Source organism: Lepus europaeus, chromosome 14 (assembly GCF_033115175.1).
Source record: "Lepus europaeus isolate LE1 chromosome 14, mLepTim1.pri, whole genome shotgun sequence".
NCBI classification, from domain to species: domain Eukaryota; kingdom Metazoa; phylum Chordata; class Mammalia; order Lagomorpha; family Leporidae; genus Lepus; species Lepus europaeus.
This window is the reverse complement of record NC_084840.1, coordinates 58888925-58915565: the sequence shown is the minus strand read 5'-3', so window position 1 is coordinate 58915565 and position 26641 is coordinate 58888925. Positions and strand designations below refer to the sequence as shown.

The 26641-nt window shown below is 37.8% G+C and overlaps 1 protein-coding gene across 1 annotated transcript in view; it reads left to right on the top strand.

Moving 5' to 3' along the window:
* Nucleotides 1-26641, top strand: part of RYR2 (ryanodine receptor 2) — a 776922-nt gene that overhangs the window by 495858 nt on the left and 254423 nt on the right. The window contains exons 27-28 of the mRNA XM_062210679.1: nucleotides 2781-2928; nucleotides 24448-24656. Coding sequence (XP_062066663.1) covers nucleotides 2781-2928; nucleotides 24448-24656 — 357 coding nt within the window. The remainder of the gene's footprint in view (nucleotides 1-2780; nucleotides 2929-24447; nucleotides 24657-26641) is intronic.

Sequence of the window (26641 nt, the reverse complement as noted above, 5' to 3'; positions counted from 1 at the left end):
TACCCAAATGGGATGCTGGCATGGTAGCCACTGTAGTGGCTTTTTGGCATCTCTGTCTCTGAGATTGTTTGAGAAAATTGAGATGTAATAACAAAATAGTTCCATAATTCCTTTTTCTCAACCCTTAGAGACACATAGATAATCAGAATTCAAGTTTTGTGTGTTTCCCTGTCATCAAATCACTATTTGATGACAGGTTGCCTATTATATAACACCCTTAATAGGGCTGCAGACTGTAAATTACTATTCACTCAGTCTTGCATAAGTTCTGAAAAAGTTTCAACTGAGTTTTTAGGAAACTTAGCAAAAAAAAACTTTCCAGAATTTCCTGGATTGCAGAATTCTGTACCAGAGACCATGGATATCTCACAGTGGCATTCACTGGAGTAGCTACCAGTCATTGAGCTCAGATTGAGGCAGTTTAGCAGATTTTAGCCTTGTCATACGGTGACCACGCTTCTATGTAAATTTTCTGTGTTATTGTTTCCTTTGTTAGCAAATTATTTCACTTCATTATATAGCTCACATATGTGAAAGACCATAACAGTGCATGTTACCTAACAAATACTGTGTAACAGTTTGCTGATACTGGTAGATGCTGGTCATCATACTTTGTGTTTTATTTGTACCTCCTCCAGTAATTGTCAAAATTCCATGAAGGATCTAAGATTCTTATTCCCAATTCACATACACAGAGACTTAGCAAGAGCAATTTTTCCCCATACCACATAGGGATGGTAGGTGGCAGAATCAACAGTGGGATCAAACCTTCTGACACCAGGGCCAAGTTCTTTCTTGTCTGCACTTGGTGGATTACCTTTATTTGAAAGATTTTTAGGAATAAAATGTGTTATTTCTGATAAGCTTAGATTATAGTTCCATATAAAGCTTTAAGGATAGTTACCAAAACACTTCTCATCCAGGGACTTTAGTAATTTGAAAGAATTAAAAAAAAAAAAAAACTTGAATAGGCTTGATTACCTAATACAATATTGTGATATTTTTGTGTTGAATAAACTATATTATCAATGAGAATGTCAACACTAACTCTGATTTAGCTCTGTGAGTGTGTGTGTGCATGTGAGTATGCTAACCTGAACTTTATCCTAGAGAGGGGTAAGAAGTTTTTTTAGTTCTCTATCAAAGGAGTCACTTAACTTGAAGATAATGTGTGTTTGTCAGACAAACCTGAATTTCCCTGATGTCTGCCTCTTCTGGGAGGAAGCTCCTTCCTGGGCATGTATTTCCTTCTCAGCCTAACAATGCAAGGCCCTGTTAGAGCTAGTACAAGCTCTCATATGAGCCATTTCTCCATTCCTTCTTCCAGCTCCCACCTCGATCCTCCACTACCTTCCCATTGACACAGCATGTTTGCTGGGTTATTTGAAAGAGTGTTGTCTTTGGTTTTCATCTTCCTCTTATTATTATTAACATCACAGTTAGGAACTAAAACGCTTGAGAGCCAGATTTTGCTTGAGTTTCATCTTCCATGCCCTTTGAGCACAGAATCCTGGGGAGCTCCTTTAAAACAAGCAGATACTCAGGACACCATCTCTACAGAGTAGGATTCATGATGGTCTTCATAATTTGCATATTGGAAAAATTTGGGGGCAACTACCATGTTGAAAGGGAGGGGCCATTGGGTAATATGTCTGGAAGCAGTATTAGCAATGCAAGCTCTGTGTTTACACTGTGTGTTTATTTTGTGATGACTTTGGGTGGTGGTCTCTGGATAAGCAACCCAGATGATTTTGACTTTAGATGCCAGTAGGTGTTCATGTACTCAAGAATTGATGCTCAGTGGAAATGTGCTGGGGTGTGGGGGAGGTAGTGTCTGCCAGAACAACTACTATTCAACCCCATCGCTTTTGCTTTTTCTTGAGAGAATGTGGGTATATCCACCCTTGGTGGAATGAGAAGGCCATGCCACAGCAAAACACCCTCTCCCATAATATACTTTGATGTTGAGGTGTATGAAGGATGAATTATGCTTCTTGAGTTACGGAAACTTTGGAAACACTGCAAGACAGTGTCAGTGATGAATAGGGAGTAGTTAATTTCCTAAGTGGTGGGACCCTAAAGACTTGTCATAGATTTGCCTCTCTACAGTCCTCTAAGGGGTAACTTTTCTACTTCCTCTAAGAAGCAAAGATCAATTTGCCAAGAGAGCAAGTCAGCCGGTCCTTTGTCTTTGTCAACAACATTTTAACACCATTTAGAATTGGAGCCTGCTTTATAATAGACCGATGAAGCATTTTGTAGTCATTTCAGTATTTATAGTATCCCTTGGGTTCACTGATTGAGGAAGTCAACAGAGTGTGTATTTTCCAAGCTATTTGAGGGACAAGTAATGACTGTCCACTGGGTTTTCCCTGAAGAAGGGAAAACAGCTTTGTGCGTTCTGTTGACTCAGAGTCACTGAGGGGTGACCAGTACTAATTTGGCAAAGACTTGTCAGTGAACTCTACTAGGAAATTACATGTTCTCTCAGCTCATTGCCTTGTGACCATGGCAGGTGAAAGACAGGTATCATTAAAGCTAGCTTTTGTTTTGTCCCCTCCCCTCTTCCTTGTCATACTGTAAACTGATGCACTTCTTCATTTGATGGCATTTTTATATTGATAGTGTTTTGGTGACTTCTCCTGTAGCCTGAGAAGACAAACAGAAAATGGAAGGGACAGCTTTTACCCTCAGAAACTTTAAATGGTAATATATTTGGTAGCTGCCTTATTTCCAAAAGCTGCTTGCTCTGGTGACTCCTCGCCTTTGTTCTCCTGTAGGATGTAAAGAACAGAAGAAACCCTCGCCTTGTTCCTTACACTCTTCTAGATGACCGAACCAAGAAATCAAACAAGGACAGCCTCCGCGAGGCAGTGCGCACACTGCTGGGCTACGGTTACAACCTGGAAGCTCCAGATCAAGATCATGGTATTTGGTTTTACTTTCTTCCCCTCTGGTTGCAAAATCACCTAACAGCTCTTTAAAGCCAGAAAAAATGAATAAAAGGGGAATCCAAGGCCGAGTCCTCTAATTTAAGAGTATCATTAAGGCCAGTAGCTTAGAGTGGGTGTTGTCATTCTCCATGAAGAGCGTCTGAAGGATTAGTGCCTCTCTTGGCAGGATGACCCAGTGCTGCAGTGATTTTGCAGGGGAGCAAAGAGGTTTAGCTTCCAGGAAGGTCTGAGGTGAATAGTCACCTTGCTTCTGCTGCTGTTGGCCTCCTTCTCCACCCCACCAGTCCTCCTCCTGAAGAACTGATTTTAGTTGAATATAAGATTAAACCTGTACTGGGAGCTAGGGTTTTCCAAAACCCCACTTTCATTATGCTCATAGGCAATATGTATTGAATTCATGTGATATTTTGATTTCAGAAAAACAGAGTAAGCACTCAACAGATGTTTTAAAGGTTTTATAAAGAATGCATTTCTCTTAAATAATAACTTTTAAGAATATTATTTAAATTGACTCTAATCTTTTACTCCTACAGTCCATAGTTTCAAATTGACAAAAATGAAATGAGGACTGTGTGTTTCATTGTAATTCCTATATATATTTTTGAGATAAGGTAAAAAGTAATCTGTCCCAAATATCCTCTAAGAGTAATGTCTTTAATGTGATATTTGTGCCTAAGAAAAATTGTAAATATCTAAGTAGTAGCAAGAGTTAATGTTTATATTAAATCTTATTGTCTGTCATGTGTAATGAATGTTTTATAACCTTTATTATTTAATCCTCATAGTAACTCTATGAGGATGCTTGTATTAAGGAAATGGAGTCAGGGACTTCTGTCTTCTTGCTTACTCAGTGGTAGACACAGGATTCTAATCCTACTCTGACAGGTTTTAGACTTAAGTTTTTTTATGTGTTTGAAACACATAAAGAGAGAAAGAGACACACATAAGGAATTCCCATCCACTGGTTTACCACCAAATGTTTGTAACAGCCAAGGTACATCTGGGCCCAGGCCTGGAGCTAAAAACTCAGTGTGGGTGTCCAACATGGGTGGTAGGAAATTAGTTACCTGAGCCATCACCTCTGTCTCCCAGGATCTGCACTGGCAGAAAGCTGCAGTCAGAGGCCAGGATTTGAATCAGATACTCTGATATGGAAGGGGTATGTTAAATACTCACAACCATTTGTCTTTTGAGTTGAGTAAGTATGTAGTTAGCATCTTGAAAGACCCTCATATTTGCTATAAATAAAATTAGTTATCAACTCAGTAGTATTTGTAATGATAATATAACATCTTGTTTATCTTGAGGTTAGCCTTGTAGTATCAGGTATTTGGTACACTCATATCATGAACAGGAGGCTGCTAGATGTGCAAAATATCACCAGGATCCTTAGTACAGAGTAGAGAGTACACAAAACCACTGGGAAGGAAGTAAACAATAAAGGGCTTTCAATGTAGGAAGTGACAATTAGGAAGACTTTTACCACTGTCTGATGTAAAAAAAAAAGCCCTCAGAGCTAATTGGTTCTTTTTATTTTTTTATTTTTATTTTTTTTACTTTTATTTAATGAATATAAATTTCCAGTGTACAGCTTATGGATTACAATGGCTTCCCCCCCCCCCATAACTTCCCTCCCACCCGCAACCCTCCCCTCTCCCGCTCCCTCTCCCCTTCCATTTGCATCAAGATTCATTTTCAATTCTCTTTATATACAGAAGATCAATTTAGTATAAAGATTTCAACAGTTTGCACCCACATAGAAACACAAAGTGAAACATACTGTTTGAGTACTAGTTATAGCATTAAATCACAATGTACAGCACATTAAGGACAGAGATCCCACATAGGAGCAAGTGCACAGTGGCTCCTGTTGTTGACCCAACAAATTGACACTCTAGTTTATGGCGCCAGTAACCATCCTAGGCTGTCGTCATGAGTTGCCAAGGCTATGGAAGCCTTCCAAGTTTGCCGACTCTGATCATATTTAGACAAGGTCATAAAAGACAGAGTGAGGATAGTAACCAATGATCCTAAGAGTGGCATTTACCAGGTTTGAACAATTATACAGCATTAAGTGGGGAAGAGGACCATCAGTACACACATGTTGGGAGTAGAGCCATTGGTGGTAGAGTAGAGGTTATGATTACAAAGGAATGAGGCCCAAGTGCACTAGACAGGGCCTAGAACAAAGGACAGAGTCATTATTAGAGGAGCTAAGAAAGGTGCTGTCTAAGCTACAATTAAGTTTTCTGATTGAGAGGCAAATAGAACCTGATAGAAGGGGCTTGATAATAATCTGGTGGGCTTTAGGCCTTGTAAGTTAAGAGGCCCAGACCTATCTATCTCTTCACATGGGGTATATCCTAAGGGAGGTATGAACCTCCTAGGGGAAGGCACTCTGTTGACTTTCATTACTTGGCTGGCCTGGGAGGAGAGCTGGCCAGGTAAAGGCAGGTGGCATCTCTAACAAGAAATGTACAGTTCTGCCTGCAATGTTGCTGACCCTACTTGACCATCCCCTCAGCTGCAGTGGTCACTTTGGAAGTTGGGCTGAGTGAAGGGCTAATTAGTTTTACATTGATATAATTTGTATACAATAAATGTACAAATCTTAAGTGTTCAATGTGGTTAATTTTGGCAGTTGTATACACACAAAAACCCCCACCACATCTAACAACGTGTCTAACATTTTCTTTATTCCAGAAAGTTTTCTTGCATCCCCAACAAAGTAAACACTTTTTAAATTCTGTCATCAGAGATTAATTTTGCCTCTTCTTGTACTTTGTATAAATGTAATCATTGCTATGCATATATATATGTATTTATTTGTATCTGTCTGCACTTTTGCAATATGTTTTCATGATCACACATATTTTTATGTGTATCGAAAATTTATTGCTTGTGGTATTCCTTTTTAATAGCATATAACATTTGGTTTATCCATTCTCTTATTGATGAACATTTGGATTGTTTCTCTTTTTTGGCTATTGTTAATCTGACTGCTATGAACATTCATATGCAAGTCTTTGTATAAACTTATGATTTCATTTTCTTAGAATCAGTACCCAGGAATATAACAGCTGGGCCACATCTGGTATTTCTTTTTCTATTGAATTGTATTTGTTCAATATATTCTGAGTATAAGAACTGAGTCACATATTACAAACTAAGTTGCCTTTTTTATTTTCTTAATGACACCTTTCAAGGAGCAAGCTTTTTAAATTTTGAAGTTTGTATATTATTTTTTATAGTTCTGTTTTTTGTCATAAGAAATATTTACCTAGGCAAAAATATGAATTCTCTTATGAATTCTATCTTTTTAGCATTTGCATTTACGTCTATGATCGAGTTTCTGTTAATTTTGTGTCTGATGTATTGTTAAAGTCAAAGCCATTCTTTTTTAGACAGTTGACTATCCAGATGTCCCACCAAAATTTGTTGGAACAATTACCATTTCCAGATTAAATTACCATGTTGTCTGTGTCGAAATCTATTGGCCATATATGAGTGCATTTATTTTTGGATATCTATTCTTTTCCATTACTCTTCATGTCTATCCTTAAGTTGGTTTTTTACTCTGTCTTTATTGCTTTATAATAATCTTGAAATCAGATACACTTCAATCTTTTATGTTTTTTGTTTGTTTTATGAAGGTTTGTTTGCTTTTCTTTTGCCTTTGCATCTCTCTCTCTGTTTTAGAATCACCTTGTCCATTTGATTTTGATATTACAGCTGAATTTATAGATTAGTTTGTAGGAGAATGGACACTGGCATGGTGTTTACTAATTCATGGACATTAAACATCTTTCTATTTATTTTAGTTTACTTAGTTGATCTCACTGTGTTGCAGTTTTCAAATAGGATATCTTATACATTGTCAGATTTATCTGATGTTTTCTGATACAAGTATAAATGAAATTAGTTTTAGTTTCATTCTGTTTTCTGGTAGTTCACTGTTAATATGTTGCATAGTTGATAACTGTGTCTTAATCTTACTGCCTCTGACTTTACTAAATACTTCTACCAATTGTGATGAATTTTCGTAAATTCCATAGAGCATTGTATATGCATAATCATGAAGTCTACAGAAAATAACAATTTCAATTTCTCTTTTACTATCATCATGACTCTTTTGCTTCCTGATGTACTAAACTGTTAATGAGTTTAGAACAATGTTGATTGGACAAGTGAGAGAGGTTATCCTGGCTTATTCCCAATGTTAGAAGGGCAAATTTTACTTCTTACTTAAGTTTTTTTCCCAAAATATCTTTGCTTTATTTCCACCCTCACTTCTCCCATAAATTATTTCCATGGCCTCTTTCCCTGGTCCTACTCTCTGAAACACAGTTATTAGTGTTCTCTTTTCTATAATACATCTGCTTTCTGAATCATCTGTTCAGGATTCTTTTTACCCAGAAAACTTTTATTTAAGGTATATAAACCTCTTGCATTCCATAAATACAACTTTTTTTTCATTTATTAAACTTTTATTTAATGAATATAAATTTCCAAAGTACAGCTTATGGATTACAATGGCTTCCCCGCTCCCATAACTTCCCCCCACCCGCAACCCTCCCCTTCCCCGCTCCCTCTCCCCTTCCATTCACATCAAGATTCATTTTCAATTCTCTTTATATACAGAAGATCAGTTTAGTATATATTAAGTAAAGATTTCAACAGTTTGCCCCCATATAGCAACACAAAGTGAAAAAAATACTGTTGTAGTACTAGTTATAGCATTAAATCACAGTGTACAGCACGTTAAAGACAGAGATCCTACATGATATTTTTTTAAAAATTAATTAATTTTCTATGCCATTTCCAATTTAACACCAGGTTTTTTTTTTTTCATTTCCAATTATCTTTATATACAGAAGATCGATTCCATATATAATTAGTAAAGATCTCATCCTGGGCTTTTCTTTGTTGGGAGGGCCTTTATTACTGTTTCAATTTCTGTCTCAGTTATTGGTCTGTTTAGGTTTTCTATGTCTTCCTGATTCAATTTAGGTAGGTTGCATGTGTCCAAGAATCTGTCCATTTCTGATAGATTTCCCTGTTTGCTGGCATACAAGTCCTTGTAGTAATTTCTGATGATTCTTTTTATTTCTGTGGTGTCTGTTGTTACATTTCCCTTTACATCTCTGATCCTATTGATTTGGGTCTTTTCTCTTTTTTTTTTTTTTTTTAGTTAGTTGGGCCAATGGGGTGTCAATTTTGTTTATTTTTTCAAAAAACCAGCTCCTTGTTTGGCTGATTTTTTTGTAATGTTTTTTTGGATTCAATCCTGTTGATTTCTTCTTTGATTTTAATTATGTCTCTTCTCCTACTGGGTTTGGGTTTGGTTTGCTGCAGATTTTCTAGATCCTTGAGATGAACTGAAAGCTCCTCTATTTGGTGCCTTTCTAATTTCTTGATGTAGGCACCTATTGATATAAACTTTCCTCTTAACACTGCTTTTGCTGTATCCCATAGGTTTTGGTATGTTGTGCTTTTATCCTCATTTACTTCCAGAAAATTTTTGATTTCTCTTTTAATTTCTTCTATGACCTGTTGTTCATTCAGGAGCATGTTGTTTAATCTCCATGTGTTTGCACGTGCTCTAGGGGTTCCCGAGTTGCTCATTTCCAATTTCATTCCTTTGTGGTCTGAAAAGCTGCATCGTATGATTCTAATTCTTTTGAATTCGCTAAGACTTGCTTTATGGCCTAGTATGTGGTCAATCCTAGAGAAGGTTCCATGTACAGCTGAGAAGAATATAAATTCTTTATGTGTAGGATGAAAAGTTCTATAGATATCTGTTAGATGCATTTGGGCTATAGTGTCATTTAAATCTACTGTCTCCTTGTTGATCTTCTGTCCTGTTGATCTGTCTATCTCTGAGAGTGGGGTATTGAAGTCCCCCAGAACTATTGTATTGGTGTCTAAGTCTCCCTTTAAGTCCCTTAACAAGTCTTTTAAATAAACTGGTGCCCTCTAATTAGGTGCATATACATTAATAATTGTTATATCTTCCTGTTGAATGGATCCCTTAATCATTATATAGTGCCCCTCTTTGTCTCTCCTAATAGTTTTTGTGGTAAAGTTTATGTTGTCCGATGTTAAGATGGCTACGCCCGCTCTTTTTTCATTTCTGTTGTCATGGTATATCTTTTTCCAGCCTTTCACTTTCAGTCTGTATGCATCATTGCTGGGAAGATGAGTTTCTTATAAGCAGCAAAAAGATGGGTTTTGTTCCTTAACCCAATCAGCCAATCGGTGTCTTTTAACTGGACAGTTCAAGCCATTAACATTCAATGTGACTATTGAGAAGGAGTAACTTTGCCCTGCCATTTGCCAAAGATATTTTCTAATATATGGTTTGAGATTCCTGTGATCTTTTGCTGTGAGGTTTCCTTCCTTTACCTTCTTTCACATTGGTGACCGTGTTTCTGTGTTTCTGTATGTAACACATCTTTAAGCATCTTTTGCAGGGCAGGATGAGTGGCAACAAATTCTTTCAATTTCTGTTTGCTGTGAAAGGTCTTTATGTCACCTTCATTCACAAATGAGTGCTCTGCAGGATATAATATTCTGGGCTGGCAGTTTTTCTCTCTTAGTACCTAGGCTATATCTCGCCATTCTCTCCTAGCTTGTAGGGTTTCTGATGAGAAGTCAGCTGTAAGTCTAATTGGAGATCCTCTGAGAGTAATCTGGTGTTTCTCTCTTGCACCTTTTAGGATCTTTTCTTTATGTTTCACTGTGGTGAGTTTAATTACGACGTGTCATGGTGAGGATCTCTTTTAGTCATGTTTATTAGGGGTTCTATGAGCTTCCTGTACTAGGATGTCTCTGTCCTTCTCCAAACCTGGGAAATTTTCTCTTAGTATCTCACTAAAAATGCCTTCCAATCCTTTCTCCCTCTCCATGCCTTCAGGAACTCCTAGAACCCGAATGTTGGGTTTTTTAATAGTATCCTGTAGATTCCTGACAGTATTTTTTAGATTTCTGATTTCTTCTTCTTTTCTTTAATTTGCCTGTTTCCTTTCCTGTTCTCTGTCTTCTAAGTCCGATATTCTCTCTTCTGCTTCACCCATTCTGTTTTTAAGGCTCTCTAATGTGTTTGTCATTTGATCTATTGAGTTCTTCATTTCATTATGGTTTCTTGTCACTATCACAGTTTCATGTTCTACTAGTTGTTTCATTTCATTTTGATTCCTCCTTAATATTTCATTTTCACGGGAGAGATTTTCTATCTTGTCCATTAAGGATTTCTGTAGTTCAAGAATTTGTTTTTGAGAACTTCTTAATGTTCTCATCAATTTTTTGAGACCCGCTTTTTGCATTTCCTCTATCTCTTCATCTTCATAATCTTGAATTGGGGTGTCTTTTTCATTTGGGGGCATCATAGTGTCTTCCTTGTTCTTGTTACCTCGGCTTCTACGTTTGTTGTTTGGCATGTTGAAGATAATTTATGTTTTGTTTTTTTTTTTTGCTGTGGTGTTTTATTCTCGTTATACTATGCCTCTAAGTGTGCTCTCTGCTTTGTTGGATCCTTAGAGGCTGTGATGGGTGTGGCCAGAGAGCTCTGCTTGATTCTTCAGGTTTAAGGCTGTGCAAAATGTGACTCACCCAGATTGTTCTCTCCCTTGCTCCTTGCTTGATCTCTCTCTCTCTCTCTCTTTTTTTTTTTTTTTTTTTTTTGACTCAGTTGGGAAGTAATTCCACACAGCTGAGTGGAATTGAGGGTAGTTGAAATCTGGACTCTGTGAGTATTTGTTTGATCTATCCCTGGGACCACACAAAGAGTTTATGCAGCCCTCAATGTCTTCTCAAGTTTTGCCACAGTCTCAAGGTTACTGAGTTTGTGTACTCGGTGAGTTCGCTTGCCCCCCCTCAGATTTTCACAGTCGCAGATAGTTAGCTTCACCTGTTTTCACTAGATTCTAACCTCCTGTTATTTCTCCCGACCAGAGTCAAGTTTTACTGCCTGGCTACTCGCGGTTGCCGCTTTACATATGTAAAATGGCGCCTGCTCTTTGTTTTGCTTGGCTTTGTTAGGTGAGTGGAGAGAGAGGCTAGTGTCTGTGCTGGTTCCCCTGATTTATTCGTGTTTTTTTTTTCTCTCCTCCAGTCAGCCTGGTGATCTTTGCCCAGTGGGGCCTCAGGCCTCTGCCTTTCCCCGCAATGTCTCAGGTTTCTGAGGTTTTTGTCTTACCTCCCATTCCCGCACCGGCGAGATTCTGTGGCTCGACTCCCCCAGCTGGGCTTCCACACGGTGGGCTCCCTGTTGGTCCTCTGTGTCACATCCACTAGATCCGGAAGCATTTCCTCTGCTGTTTTTTTTCTTGAGTCTTTTCCTGAGGCTACAGTAATTCCACTTTTATTAAACTAAATTTTCCCAGACTATCGATGCATGTCCTCACTATCCTCCATCTTGGCTCCGCCCCACCATAAATACAACTTTAGGAACATAGTGATTCTTCCCACCCTACCTGCTCTCCCACCTGGATTCCTACCCGTCTCCCTCCTCCCTCTCCTATTCCCTTTCTTATTTTCAATTGACTTTATATACATAAGATTAACTCTATACTAAGTAAAGAGTTCAACAAATAGTGTGAAAAATTAAACTGTTCCTCAACCATCGAGATAAGTACTGTTGAAAATCATTGCATCTTAAAGTGTCAATTTTACTTCCATAGGTTACCTTTTTAGGTGCTATATTAATTACCACAGGTCAGGGAGAACATATGGTATCTGTCCTTTGGGGACGGGCTTATTTCACTAAGTATGATGTTTTTCAGTTTCATCCATTTTGTTGCAAATGACAGGATTTCATTTTTTTTAATTATGGTATTGTGTTCCATGGTGTATGTATCCCAAATTTCTTTAACCAGTCTTCAGGTGATGGACAGTTGTGTTGATTTCATATCTTAGCTATTGTGAATTGAGCTGCAATAAACGTAGGGGTAGAGATAATTCTCATAGGCTGATTGCACTTGCTGTGGATAAAATTCCCAGAAGTGGAATGGCTGGGTCATATAAATCTATATTCAGATTTCTGAGTTATCACCATACTGTCTTCCACAGTGGCTGTACCAATTTACATTCTCACCAGCAGTGGATTAGGGTACCTTTTCCCCACATCCTCTCCAACATTCTTTTGTTGATTTCTGGATGAGGGCCATTCCAACAGGGCTGGGGTGAAACCTTGTTTTGGTTTTGATTTGCATTTCTCTGATGGCTAGTGATTCTGAACATTTTTTCACATGTCTATTAAATATCTTTTGAAAAAAACCTGTTTAAGTTCTTTGCCTGTTTCTGAACTGGATTGTTTTGTTGTTGTTGAGTTTTTTGATCTCTTTATATATTCTGGCTATTAATCGCTTATAGGTTGAATAGCTTGCAAATATTTTCTCCCATTCTGTCAATTGCCTCTTTTTTTAAAGAATGTTTTATTTATTAGAAAGTTAGAGTTACACAGAGAGAAGAGAGGCAGAAAGAGAGAGGTCTTCCTTCCACTGGTTCATTCCCCAATTGGTTGCAACCACTGGAGCTGTGCCAATCCAAAGCCAGGAGCCAGGAGCTTCTCCCAGGTCTCCCATTCGGATGTAGGGACCCAAGGACTTGGGCCATCTACTATTGCTTTCCCAGGCTGCAGCAGAGAGCTGGATTGGAAGTAGTGCAGCCAGGACTCGAACTGGCGCCCATATGGGATGTCAGCACTGCAGGCAGCAGCTTTACTCACTATGCCACAGGGCCGGCCCCTGGCTGCCTCTTAACTTTCCTATTTCTTTTCCAGTGCAGAAGCTTCTCAGTTTGATGTAATCTTGTTTATCAATTTGGGCTTTGATTGAATTTGCCTCTGAGGTCTTTTCCAAGACATCTTTTCCTGTGCCAATGTCTTGTAGGGTTTCCCCCATGTTTTCTTATAATTTGATGATATCAGGTCGTAGATTTAGATCTTTAATCCATTTTGAGCAGATTTATGTGTAAGGTATGTGGTAGGAGTCTTGCTTCATACTTCTGCATGTGGAGATCCAGTTTCCCCAGCACCATTTGTTGAAGAGACTGTACTTGCTCCAGGGATTGGTTTTAGCTCTTTTGTCAAGGATAAGTTGATTGTAGAAGCATGGGTTGATTTCTGGAGTTTCTATTCTGTTCCATTGGTCTATCCATTTGTCTCTGTGCCAGTATCAGGCTATTTTGATTATAACTGCCCCTTTATATGTCTTGAAATCAGGTATTGAGATGTCTCCAGCTTTGTTTTTGCTGTATAAGATCCCTTTAACTATTCAGGGTCTTCTGTATATCCATATGAATTTCAGCATAATTTTTTCTGTATCTGAGAATATCCTTGTTATTTTGAATGATATTGCATTGAATCTGTAAATTGATTTTGGTAACATGGACATTTTGATGATATTGATTCTTCCAGTTCATGAATATAAAAGATTTTTCAATTTTTATGTGTGTCTTCTTCTATATCTTTCTTTAGTGTTTTGTAATTCTCATCAAAGAAATCTTTGATGTCTATTGATAAATTTATTTCAAGGTTTTTAATTTTTTTGCAGCTATTGTGAATAGGATTGATCTTAGAAGCTCTTTCTCAGCCATGGTATTATCTGTGTATAAAATGGCTGTTGATTTTTTGCATATTGGTTATATATATCCTGCCACATTAGCAAACTCTTTTATGAGTTCCATTAGCCTCTTAGAGAAGTCTTTTGGATCCTTTATGTATAGAATAATGTCATCTTCAAATAGGGAGATTTTGGTTTCCTCTTTCCTGATTTGAATCCCTTCGATTTCATTTTCTTGCTTAATGGCTTTGGCTAAACTTCCAGGACTATATTGAGTAGCAGTTTTGAGAGTGAGCATCCTTGTCGGGTTTTAGATCTCAGTGGGAATGCTTCCAGCTCTACCCCATTCAATAGGATGCTGGTGGTGGGTTTGTCATGAATTGCCTTAATTGTGTTGTGTTCCTTCTAAATCCAATTTGCTTAGAGTTTTCATCATGAAAGGGTGTTGTATTTTGTCAAATGTTTTCTCTGCATCTATTGAGATAATCATTTGTGTTTTGTTTTTTAATTTGTTAACGTAGTGTATCACATTAATTGATTTGTGAATGTTGAACTATTGCTGCATACCAGGGATAAATCCCATAGCCAAGTGTGTGAATGATCTTTCTGATGTGTTGTTGGATTCAATTGGCTGTTATTTTGTTGAGGATTTTGCATCTATGTTCATCAGGGAAATTGGTCTGTAGTTTTCTTTCTCTGTTGTATCTTTCAGGTTAAGGAATTAAGGTGATGCTCTCTTCAAAGAAGGAGTTTGGGAGGATTCCCTCCCTTTCAGTTGTTTTGAATAGCTTGAGAAGAATTGGAGTTAGTTTTTCCTTAAATGTCAGGTAGAATTCAGCAGTGAAGCCATCTGGTCCTGGGCTTTTCTGTTTTGGAAGGGGCTTTATTACTTACTCAATTTTCACCTTGGTTATTGGTCTCTTTAAGTTTTCTATGTCTTTGTGGCTCAATTTAGATAGGTTTTATGTGTCCACAAATTTATCCATTTCTTCTAGGTTTCCCTATTTTTTGGTATACAGCTCTTTGTAGTATTTTCTGATGATTCTTTTTATTTCTTTGGTAACTATTTTACATTTCCCTTTATATCTCTGATTTTTTTGATTTGATCTTCTCCCTGTTTTTTTTTTTTTTTGTTAGTTGGGCCAATGATATGTCAGTATCATTTATTTTTTTTCCAAAAATTAATCTCTATTTTGCTGATCTTTTTATCTTTTTGGTTTCAATTTTGTTTATTTTTTTTCTCTAATTTTAATTATTTATTTTCTCCTACTAAGTTTGGATTTGGTTTGCTGTTATTTTTCCAGGTACTTGAGATGCTTGGATAGCTCATTTATTTTGTGCCCTTCCAATTTCTTGATGTAGGAACTAATTGCTATAATCTTTCCTCTTAACACTGGTTTTGCTGTATTGCATGATTTGTTATGTTGTATTGTTGTCTTTATTCACTCCCTTAAGTTTTTTTATTTGTTTTTTGATTTCTTCTATGACCCACTGTCCATTCAGGAGCATGTTGTTAAGTCTCCATGTGTTTTCATATGTTCTAGATATTCTTGATTGCTAGTTTCTAGCATCATTCCATTGTGGTCCGAGAAGTTGCATGTATGATTCTTTTGAATTTCCCAAGACTTGCTTTATGGCCTAGCATGTGGTCTATCCTAAAGGAAGTTCCAAGCACTGGTGAGAAGAATGTATATTCTACAGCTCTAAGATGAAAAGTTCTGTAGATATCCATTAGGTCCATTTGGTTGATAGTACCGATTAACTATGTTGTTTCCTTGCTAACTTTCTGTCTGATCTGTCGAAAGCCCCCATTACTATTGTATGAGAGTCTATGTCTCCTTTTAGATTCATTAGCATTTCTCTTAAATAGCCAGGTACCCTATAATTAGGTACATATAAATTTATTATAGTCACATCTTTCTGTTGAATTGATTTTTTTAATCATTAGATAGTGCCCCTCTGTCTCTTTTAACTGTTTTTGTGTTAAATCTATTTTGTTTGATATTCGGATGGCTACACCAGCTCTCTTGGTTTCTGTAAGCATGGAATAACTTTTTCCATTCTTTCATTTTCAGTCTGCATGTGTCTTTGTAGGTAAGATGTGTTTCTTGTAGGCAGCAAATGGGTGGGTTTTGTTTTTTAATCCATTCAGCCATTCTGTATCTTTTAACTGGAGAGTTGAGGCCATTTCATTCAAAGTGACTATTGATAAGTAACAACCTGGTCCTGCCATTTTTAATAAATATTGCCATTGTTTATGTTAGATATCCTTTGTACTTTTACTGCTAGATTTTCTGCCTTCATCTTCTTTCAATGACCATGTTTCTGTCTTTCTATGTGTAGCACATCGTTAATTATCATTTGTAAGGGTGTATTAGTATTGACAAATTCTTTAAATTTCTGTTTGTTATAGAAGGTCTTTAATTCACCTTCATCATACATGAGAGCTTTGTCGGGTACAGTATTCTGACTTGATAGTTCTTTTCTCTTAAAACATGGAATATATCTCTCCATTCTCTCCTAGCCTATAAGGTTTCTGATGAAATCAGCTATGAGTCTGATTGGAGATCCTCTGAAAGTAATCTGGCATTTCTCTCTTGCACATTTTAGAATCTTTTCTCTGTGTTTTACTGTGGAGAGTTTGATTACAATGTGTCGTAGTGAAGATCTTTTCTGGTCATGCCTACTAGGAATTCTATGTACTTTGTTTCTTAGATACCCCTTTCTTTCTCCAAATTAGGGAAGTTTTTTGTAATTATTTCACTAAAAATGCCTTCTATTCCGTTGTGTCTTTCCACACCTTAAGAACTCCTAAGATGACCCATGTGTTGGATTTTTTATAGTATCCCATAAGTCTCCAATACTGTTTTTAAGTTTTCTAATTTCTTCTTCTTCCTTTGTTCTGAATGTAAAATTTCCAGAAATTTGTCTTCTAACTTGGATATTCCTTCCTTCTTCTGCCTCACTGAGACTGTTGTTAAGGCTTTCCACTTCATTTTTTATTTGATCCATTGGATTCTTCACTTCCAATATTTCATTTTGATTTCTCTTTATGATCTCAATTTCATGGGAAGCATTTCCTTGCATATTCAGTACAGATTTCTTTAATTCTTGGATTTGCTTCTGATTACATCTAAATTATTCTATGATCAAATTTTTTGAATTCTGTTTCTGGCATCTCTTCAATGTCTTCATCTTCACATTAGTATTTCCTTCCCCACATTGCTGATCATGGATGATTATGAGTGAGCAATCATGATTATGAGTGACTATGTCTTATACTTCTATTTCTTTAGGAAAGCATAAAGCTATCAGTGATTCTGGGATCTTACAGGTTTTCAGTCTTTGGTCACTGCGTTAAGATACACTGGTTTCACAGCTATACAAGCCTTCTTTCAACTGATATATGAAATGCAGTTTTTAATGAACAACCACATATTCATTAAATTCACATATTCATTAAAATATCTTATGATATTATATTACTTTATAGTGTTTCTGCATAATTCATATTATTTTATTCAACTACCCTTTTAGATAAGTGAGGGATATAGTAGTCATAGAGTTCTTATGTGTCCCTTTCACTTTATAATTTTGTAACATTTGTTTTGTAAAGATGATGATCAATATTTTTCCTGTTGAAAAATGTTATAATGATAATAACAAAATTTTGAGAAAAGAAAACATTCAGTAGTTTTATAGTCTGACACATTAACTGAAGTAGGCAGGCATACAGGTTAAAATTGATTAGGTTTCTGAGCTGGAAGACGGCGCCTTCACCACGCCCCTGTGTGACCTCACACCCTACTTGATACCTTTGCCATGCCCCTGTGTAACCTCATGCTCCTACCTGGCCACACCTGAGCCGATTAAAAGCCTGAGATAGGGTGTATCTGGGCCTTTTCCTCCATTTCCCTCGCCTTGGCCTCTCACCAGTAGGGAGCTGGCTGCAGCCCTGCACCCCAGGGCCATGGCCTTCAGGCCAACCCACTCTATGCTTCCTGGCCTAGATGCTCTTCCATGTGGCTGGTTCCTGGTACTCAGTATGAACCCAGATCTACCTCTTTCCTGTAGACAAGGCCCTCACTTTCCTATGATCTCTCTCACTAAATAAAAGCTTAAAATGTACCATGCTGCCCCATTTATTTATGCCAGTATTTAGAATTCTTCTTTAAATATTAGCCAAGAACCCACTCAGGCTTATTAATATTGGGGATTTATTAATAAGCATATAGTGACATCGTATGGCACCCCAAATTCTAGTAACATATATGGCACCCCAGATGGGACTTCTGGGGATCTCCAAGTTTTCATTCTTTTCCAAATGAATATTATTACTTTTGATATCTAGAGTCTTAATAAATATATAATCATCTGTTCTCTCCTCATTCCCACTTTGCTTCATTTCAAACATATTGGTAGTTATTTATTTTACATTTACAAAGAATTCTCAGTATCTTTTCCTGATAATCATAGAAAAGGAAGAGTGCTGCTAAGGTCATTCTCACTCATTTCTAAAGTTATTGATGACAGCATGCTAACTAAAGAGAAAATAGGAAAAAAAACTATTACTCAAATGATTAAACATGGCTTCAATTTAAACTTGAATCTTCAGGCACCTGCACTGTGGCTCAGTGGGTTAATCCTCTGCCTGCAGTGCAGGCATCCCATATGCAAAGGTTTGGGAACATAAGAACATAATGCCAGTGGTAATTTCAGAGGGATTTGCATAGAGTGGAATTTGAGAAATGTCAGGAGACAAAGAAGAGGAGTCAGGAACTGAAACTCATTTTATTTTTTAAACCAAAAATCGACCATGTTCTTCTTTCCTACAGGTCTCTAAGTGCCTGGTCTTCACTATGATTGAGGGGATATTGGTTTTCCATGTACCTTGGAGCTAGGAAGATGGGATAGATGAAACAAGTTACTACAACACTAGATTTTGTGTTCTTACCAACATTTAGTCATTTTTGTTGAATAAATACTCACTAGATGGTTTCTAGTTTTTGTAAATTTTTAGAGCTCTGAAAAAAAATGCTTTGTACTATTTTTGCCAGAATTTTCATTGAATTTATGTAAATGTCTAGAGATTCTTTCTCTACCATTCTTGAAGACATCACTCAGCCATAAAGATTAGAAATGGTTGTTTTGTGGGATGGAACAGGGAAAAAGACTGCAAATGGATAAAAAGATTACAGAGAAACATTAATAGTCCAATTGAGGTTGGAGGCTTTGAGTTAGTGTTACCAGTAAGTTGTATGCATATTCTAGCCTGTTCAGCAGAGCATGTATAGATGTTGAGATTGAAGGTAGTGAGATTGGATAGCAATTGTGATTAACAGAGCAAGCTGGGAAATGGTTAAAAGGGCAAGAAACTATGGGAAATCTGTATATGCAAGAAAGGGAAGAAAGAGAATTTAATGAATTTAAAGAATGAATGTGTTAGTATAAGGAAATGAAAAATGGGAGGAAAATGGGGATCAGACTATAGCCTAGTATCTGACTTTTAAACATGTAGAGATAGAGCCATTGACATTTGGCAAAGTTTATTCTTATTGAAGTTATGGGAGAAATGAACTATGATTCAAGCATTCTGTAGAACACAAAGAAACTGAGTTCATGTTTCTTATTTATCACTATATCCTTGAATCCAACTGTATGCCTAACATTACAGTAGGGATTAAATTGATCTTTATAAAATACATAATAAAGATTACTTTTCTAAGGAGAAGAATCTATAAAGGGAGAAAATGGCTTTTGAGTTGCATGTTGAAGGGACCACAATTTTGGGTAGAGATTAGTGCAAGGTGTCCAGAGTGTAACAAATCTTCCCAGGCAGACGAATCAATTAATTCACAAGCTTTTATTGGGATTCCACTCCTGGGCGAGGTTCCCTGGACCCAACAGAGCGGGGGCTGGGGAAGTCACTCCTCGGAGGTTGGGAGGACTCCTTTTATAGATACAGGGTGTGGGGGTTAAAGGTTGAGGCAGGTCTGATCCTCACTGCGGATCTTCCCTCCTTGCGGATCCCAAAACTACCAATTAGTGTCAGAAGGGACATTCCCACTGCAGTGAAAGTGTATATGTTGTGGTTGTGTATACAGAAACTTGAGGAGTGGTTGGCAGGCTAGTCAGAATATGAGGTGCAAACAGGGAGAAAATAGTAATGCATGAAGGTAGAAGGATTGGGACAAAATATGACTACCTTGAAAAACGAGCTAAGAATTGTGGTTAAATCTGTGTATGTCAGCCCCATGAAGTTTTAAAGCAAGACTTTGATGTATCATAACAGTTCACAATAGCAATGTAAGTGTGGTAACAGTGTAAAGGAACAGATTGGAGGGGGAGGGTGCTTGGAGATAGACCAGTTGGGTGGCTTTAGAAAAATTGTGATTCTCTGAACAAGGATGATGGAAATGGAAATGGAAATGGAAATTCCAGGGTAGATGTGAGAAATTTTGTAACAGAAAGCAAAATAAGTCTGGTCATCATTAAGATGAGATTAAAAATGTTAATTGGCTATAGTGTTGTTGTTGACATTTAAAGAGTTATATATATAAACTTAAATAATTAAACAGATTTATGATTTATTTCCCATTGGTCACCCAGTGCTTACATATTCCGGGTTAAAAATGAACTGGTTATTTGAGTTGTAAAATATTTGGAGTGCTTTTAGCAATATTTTAAAACATTTTAAAAATGAAATTATTCTGATTGTTTTCCACATTTCATTGAGGTTCACATTTTGAAGTATTATATAAATACATAAAGGATTCTGGATAGATGTAAAATTTCAGAGACTAGCCAATTTCCTCTGTGATACATTATAATTTATGATTTTTAATCCATAATCAGTACTTGACTGCCCTCTAGTGGTATATGTCTTGAAAATGTATAGTTTGGAGAATGATGTACCTGCTGTTACTTTAGGCCTTATTTGATCATTCTTTGGTTGTTTGCCCTTTCTGCCAGGTCTGTTAGTGTTGGAAGCAAACAGCTTTCTATTGGACCTCCCTTAATCTAGAGGTGGTTTCTTAGAAGTATACTTCTATGTTAAGTACCAGTAGCCTTGATATTGTTCGTTAGGAAAATATCTATTAGCTGTTCATTTTAAAATTCCAATTATTATATTCATTTAAAAATATAAAAATCATTGCTGTAATACACTTAGAGGAATTAGAATTGCTTACTAAAAACGTAGACTATAGCATGTGTAAAGTCGAGTAAAATGTATGAATTTCATGTGAGGGAGAGACTTCTTTGCCTTGACAGAGGTGCTGTTTGCCTGAGCTCCTGTATGCAGGGCTTGGGAGAGTCTGTGCTTCTCGGTTCAGCTCAGCACAAGCTTGTGGAGCCACTTTGTAACCAGGGGCTTGATGCCACAAGCTATGCAATGGATATTTGTTTCAGATTCATTAGTTATTTTTTTAATCCCTGTGGATCCAGATTTTTATTTTGTGTTAATATTTATCTAGAAGCATAATGCTGAACTGTTGCTCTTTTTTTTTTTTTTGACAGGCAGAGTGGATAGTGAGAGAGAGAGAGAGACAAAGAGAAAGGTCTTTCTTTTTGCCGTTGGTTCACCCTCCAATGGCCACCACGGCTAGCGCATCGTGCTGATCCAAAGCCAGGAGCCAGGTGCTTCTCCTGGTCTCCCATGCGGGTGCAGGGCCCAAGGACTTGGGCCATCCTCCACTGCCTTCCCGGGCCACAGCAGAGAGCTGGCCTGGAAGAGGGGCAACTGGGATAGAATCCGGCGCCCCAACTGGGACTAGAACCCGGTGTGCCGGCGCCGCAAGGTGGAGGATTAGCCTGTTAAGCCACGGCGCTGGCCCTGAACTGTTGCTCTTAAAGCATGTTTACTGGATACCCTAAATTAAGGAATTTTAAGGAATATGGAATAGGAACTACACAGGCATTTGGAGATCGATCCATGGAAGTTAAAAAAGAAAATATGTCACTGTGAAGTCCCTTGCATGATGGTGCCTGTGAGTAGCATGTTCAGGTTGAGTAACATCAAGAAGTATAATAGTACAGCAGATTAGAATTGGAAAAACAATTCCACATCACTATTCTTGCACATTTTGCATATAGTCCTCCCTAATTTTTTTGAAGATTTATTTCATACCTTGAAGGGCAGAGTCACAGAGAAAAAAAGGAGAGACAGAGAGAGGGAGAGAGAGAAAAAAAAAAAAAAGTCTTCCATCCACTTGTTCACCCCCTCACTGACTGCAGTGGCCATGACTGGGCCAGGAGCAAGCCAAAAGCCAGGAGCTTCTTCTGGGCATCCCGTGGGGTGCAGAAGTCCAAGTACTTGGGCCATCGTCTGCTGCTTCCCCACGTGCATTAGCAGGGAGCTGATTGAAGTGGAGCAGGCAGGACTCAAACTGGCACCCATACGAGACACTGGCATTGCAGGCATCATCTTAACTCCCTATGCTACAATGCTGGTCCCCAGAAGGCCCCTAATTTCATTACCTATATTAGTGGAGGGAATTAATGGCATGTTTTGTTACCAAGAGAAATTTGTAGTAGAGTTTTGAAGAAAATTTATTATATTCTTAAACCAAGTTTACCTTCCAAAATATTTAATCTAATCTAATATTAAAGTTTGCATTCCTTGAGTATGATGCATATATGTGAAGTCTGATGCCTTGAAAATTTAACAGAGGAAAATGAACATGGTTTTTTTCAATAATTTTCTAAAAACGACTGAAAATTATCAGAAAATTGTAAGCTGAATCTATTAATGCATACCATAATATAATGTAAAATTTTAATTGCAAATGTCAGCATAATTAAAGAGTAGTAACATGAGAATATTTTTCTTTCCTGAAAGTGTTCTCTAAACTTTAGATAGTTCATAGTTCATCTCTGTATCTCTTTGATTACTTTTGGGAAGGTTATAACCATCTTGTAAGGAAATGATCAATTAATAACTCTCTTGAGGAAACAAACTCTAAATGAAAAATTTGACTTGCATTTTATAGCCTTGCAGCACTAAGAACTATTTTCTTAATAACAGCAAATGTCTTTAAATGTCATAAAATCTGGTGGTATTTTTTTCTCAGAGTAGTTTGCTGTTCTATCTTTGAAAACACATTTAGTTGTTTAGTAATAGAAACAAGAATATTTTGCATCATAGAGATGTCTGCCTCTCTTCTGCAGATTTAACCTAGCTTTTGAAGGGTGTCAGAGGTCCAGGTCAGCTAGGTGTTCTGTAACTGCTGCCACCATTTTCAGAAAGTAGTTAATGATGACTTTATTGGTTAAACCACCATGGGTGCTGCCTCATGCTATAGGCCTTATTCTAGTCATAGCTATATTGCAATCAAATCTTCAGTTGTTGCATAAAATGATCTTGCTATTTATGGTATGTCTTGATAACCTTTATGATTTACCTAGATTATTTTTGTGGTTCTAATATGGTTCTGCCACATCAATGATTAAAGTGTTATTAAACTGGAATTACTTGTAAGGGCTTTACCAACGCTTAAAGGGGAAACAAAAGAGAGCTAATGTTAACTCAGTGCCAGCTTCTGGAACAGAAGGGGAACAAAAGTGATTGTAGCATTACGTGGCTCCTGAGTCCTGCCACTTACTGGTAGTGTGATGTTAGTAGATCCCTGAAGCTTCCTCCTCTGTCTCGAGTGGATCTTAGCGGTGGTGAGACAGCATCACAGGAGACCCTGTTCCTGTCCCTTAGCTTCTAAAAGGCTCTCCTCACGGTCATTCTGGCTCTGGGTTCCTCCAGCTGAGGTTTTTGCTCTTTAGCACTCAGTCTCAGTTGCACCTACATCTCATTTCCTACCTTTTTTTTTTTTTTTTTTTTTTTTTTTTTTTTTTTTATTCCTTGGCACCACACTGGTTTTGATGTTGAACTCTGGCCCTTTTGTTCACCCTGCACACTCGAATTCTCAAAAACACAACATTTCTATTGTTGATTACCCTTCTCTGCTGTAGAGCTTTATTTACACACACATACACACCATCACCACCACCACCACCACCACCACCGCCACCAAGACACACAGGCTCCACAGCTGCTACTCCTGCCTTCCCTCTTAGCCACAATTGTCTACTCATTTCTTATGCAGAACGGTTGAAATCTGTTTGATTGTCTCCTTTCCATCTATGCCTGTAAGGTCATCTGGTCTTCCATTACCAAATCAAGATTTTTTTTTTGTTGGTTTTTTGTTTGTTTGTTTGTTTTTGTTTTTAAGAATCACAGCTCCCTCCTGAGAAGGGAATTAACAAAGAAATCTCCACCTCCACAGGCAGAATTATTGATGTTTAATTTCCAGGTTCTCCAATAGAGGCTCTGGAGCTTTCTACCTTGCCAAGTGATTCTGTCAAGAGATACAAAAGACACTTAGTAACATGTAAAACAAGATTAGCATGGAAGGTATCATCATCACTAGTACAGTTTTAATTTCTAAAGTTAGATGATATCCTCTTGCTATGGTTTGAATATGATTTGGCTCCCAAATTCATGCAGGATTTTAAACTCCAAAGTCATGTTAAAGGAACTGAGAAAGGGGAAACCTTATCCATTTACATTGTCTAAGAGGTGGAGCCAACAGGAAGTCCTTGGGTCATTGGGAGTGTGCTATTGGAAGGTAGTTCTCACAAAAGGGCTGTTAGAAAGCATGCACTTTGACCCAGTCTCTTTCTTTCCTCCAGCTAGACAGGTGATCCTTTCTTTCATGCATCCCACCATCCAACAGCCACCACTCTCATCAGAGGCCAAACCAATGGGGCTGTCTAATCTTGGATCCTAACCTCTAAAACTGTGAGCTAAAGAGATCTTTTCCTTTTATAAGTTACATGGCTCTGAAATTTTATTATAGTAGCCCACAAGAGACTAATACACCTCCCTTCTTTTCTGGCTCCCCATCCAATGACCACCAGAATCTCTTTAAAATCCACAGCTGCCAGAGCCGAAGTGTGCAGTGGCACAGGGGAACGGTTCCGGATCTTCCGTGCCGAGAAGACCTATGCAGTGAAGGCAGGACGGTGGTACTTTGAATTTGAGGCTGTCACTTCTGGAGACATGAGGGTTGGCTGGAGCAGGCCAGGTTGTCAGCCGGATCAGGAGCTTGGCTCGGATGAACGTGCCTTTGCTTTTGATGGCTTCAAGGTGAGTAGACTTAGTTGGGCATTAGATTTTGTGTGTTCCTGTGTACCAGGTGCCTGTGTGTTCCCACACTGCATCACTGGTTTCCTCTTGCTGTCCCTTTTGGTGCTGTAATAACGACAGTATTTGAAACAGCACAAACTTGGAAAAATAGTTCATAGGGAAATTGTTGTTCTTGAAGTCCCGAAACAATTTTCCTTACCCCATGAGTACTGTGAAGTTCACCAAATAATGCATTGCTACTCTGTGGTGATCAAAATGACCCATCCTGTCTATTCAAAGTGTTAAAGATATACCTAAAAGGAAAAATGCATATACTTAAGTAGAGCAGTTCCATATAAGGAATTTATTCTCTTTTTTTTTGAAAGATTTATTTATCTATTTGAAAGTCAGAGTTCCACAGAAAGAGGAGAGGCGGCGGGGGGGGGGGGGGGGACTTCCATCCGATGGTTTACTCCCCAATTGACTGCAACGGCCAGAGTTCTGCCAATCTGAAGTCAGGAGCCAGGAGCTTCTTCCGGGTCTCCCACGCTGGTGCAGGGGCCCAAGGACTTGGGCCATCTTCTGCTGCTTTCCCAGGCCATAGCAGAGAGCTGGATTGGAAGTGGAGCAGCCGGGTCTCCAACCAGCCCATATGGGATGCCGGCGCTTCAGGGTAGGGCGTTAACCTGCTGCGCCACAGCGCAGGCCCCAAAGAATTTATTCTTAAACAGAAGTTAATGATAGGTGTAAAATTTTAATAGAATAATAATAAAGAGTAGTTTGTTTATAATCATAATAGCAATTTTCAACAATTTTTTAAATACGCCTTTTTGTTAAAAATTTATTTGATTTATTTGAAAGAATTTATAGATAGGTAAAGAGGAGAGGTCTTCCATCTGCTGGTTCACTCCCCAAATGGCCACAATGGCTGGAGCTGAGCCAATCATGAAGCCAAGAGCCAAGAGCTTCTTCTGGGTGTCCCATTGGGATTACAGTGCTACAGGCTGCGTCTTTAACCTGCTGAACCACAGCATAGGCCCCATTTATCAACAATGTTAATGTCTATTTCTTAAAGTTGATAGAAGATGATCAGGTCCTTATTTTATTATTTATATATTATTCAAATATTTAAAAATGCTTAGAATAAAATACAATTAAAATTTATGATCCAAGCCAGAATTGGGCAATTATAGTCACTTTTGTATAGATATTTTATTTTTTTTAATCTTTTCACTTATGACTTCTTATTCTGATTTATATTCCTTTTCATTCGAGAGTAAAAGGTATTGTTAAATTGAAAAACAAAAACTAGATTAATTTTCATAAAGAGATTTGACAATTGGTTATTTCAGATGTGTGATGTATTGTGTGGAAAATCATTTCTAGGCTAAAAATTTAGATAATTGATACATCTTGTTCTGAAACATCAAATTTCCTAAATCCTGTTTTAAATTTCAGATGGAAATTTTTAAATTCTTTTTTTGGAGATCAAAGTTGGTAAATTTAATATAAACTTCAAAAAAAAAAAAAAAAACAAACAAACAGAAACAACAGGTGAAAGGTGTCGAAAGGGCAGATTTGGCCTAGAGGTTCAGATGCAGGTTGGGAAACTGTATTATATAAGAAGTCCTCCATTCAAGCTCCAGCTCTGCTTCCAGTTCTGGTTTCTTGCCAGTGCACATCCTGAGAGACAGCAAATAGTTGGGTCCTCGCTACCCATGTGGGAGACCTGGATTGGGTTCCCAGTACATACTTTCAGTCTGGATCAAGTCTGGTAGTTTTAGGCATCTGAGTAATAAACCAGAGGATGGGAATATGCTGTCTCTCTTTCCCTGTGTCTCTCAAATTAATTAGTTGTTTTTAAAATGTAGCTTTAGCTTTGCTCTTCCTGAGAATCAATTGTAAGGAGCCAGAGCAGGTGCTACCCTTAAGAAGTTAAAATCGGGGCCTGCACTGTGCCATAGTAGGTTAAGCCACCTCTTGTGGCACCAGCATCCCATATGGGC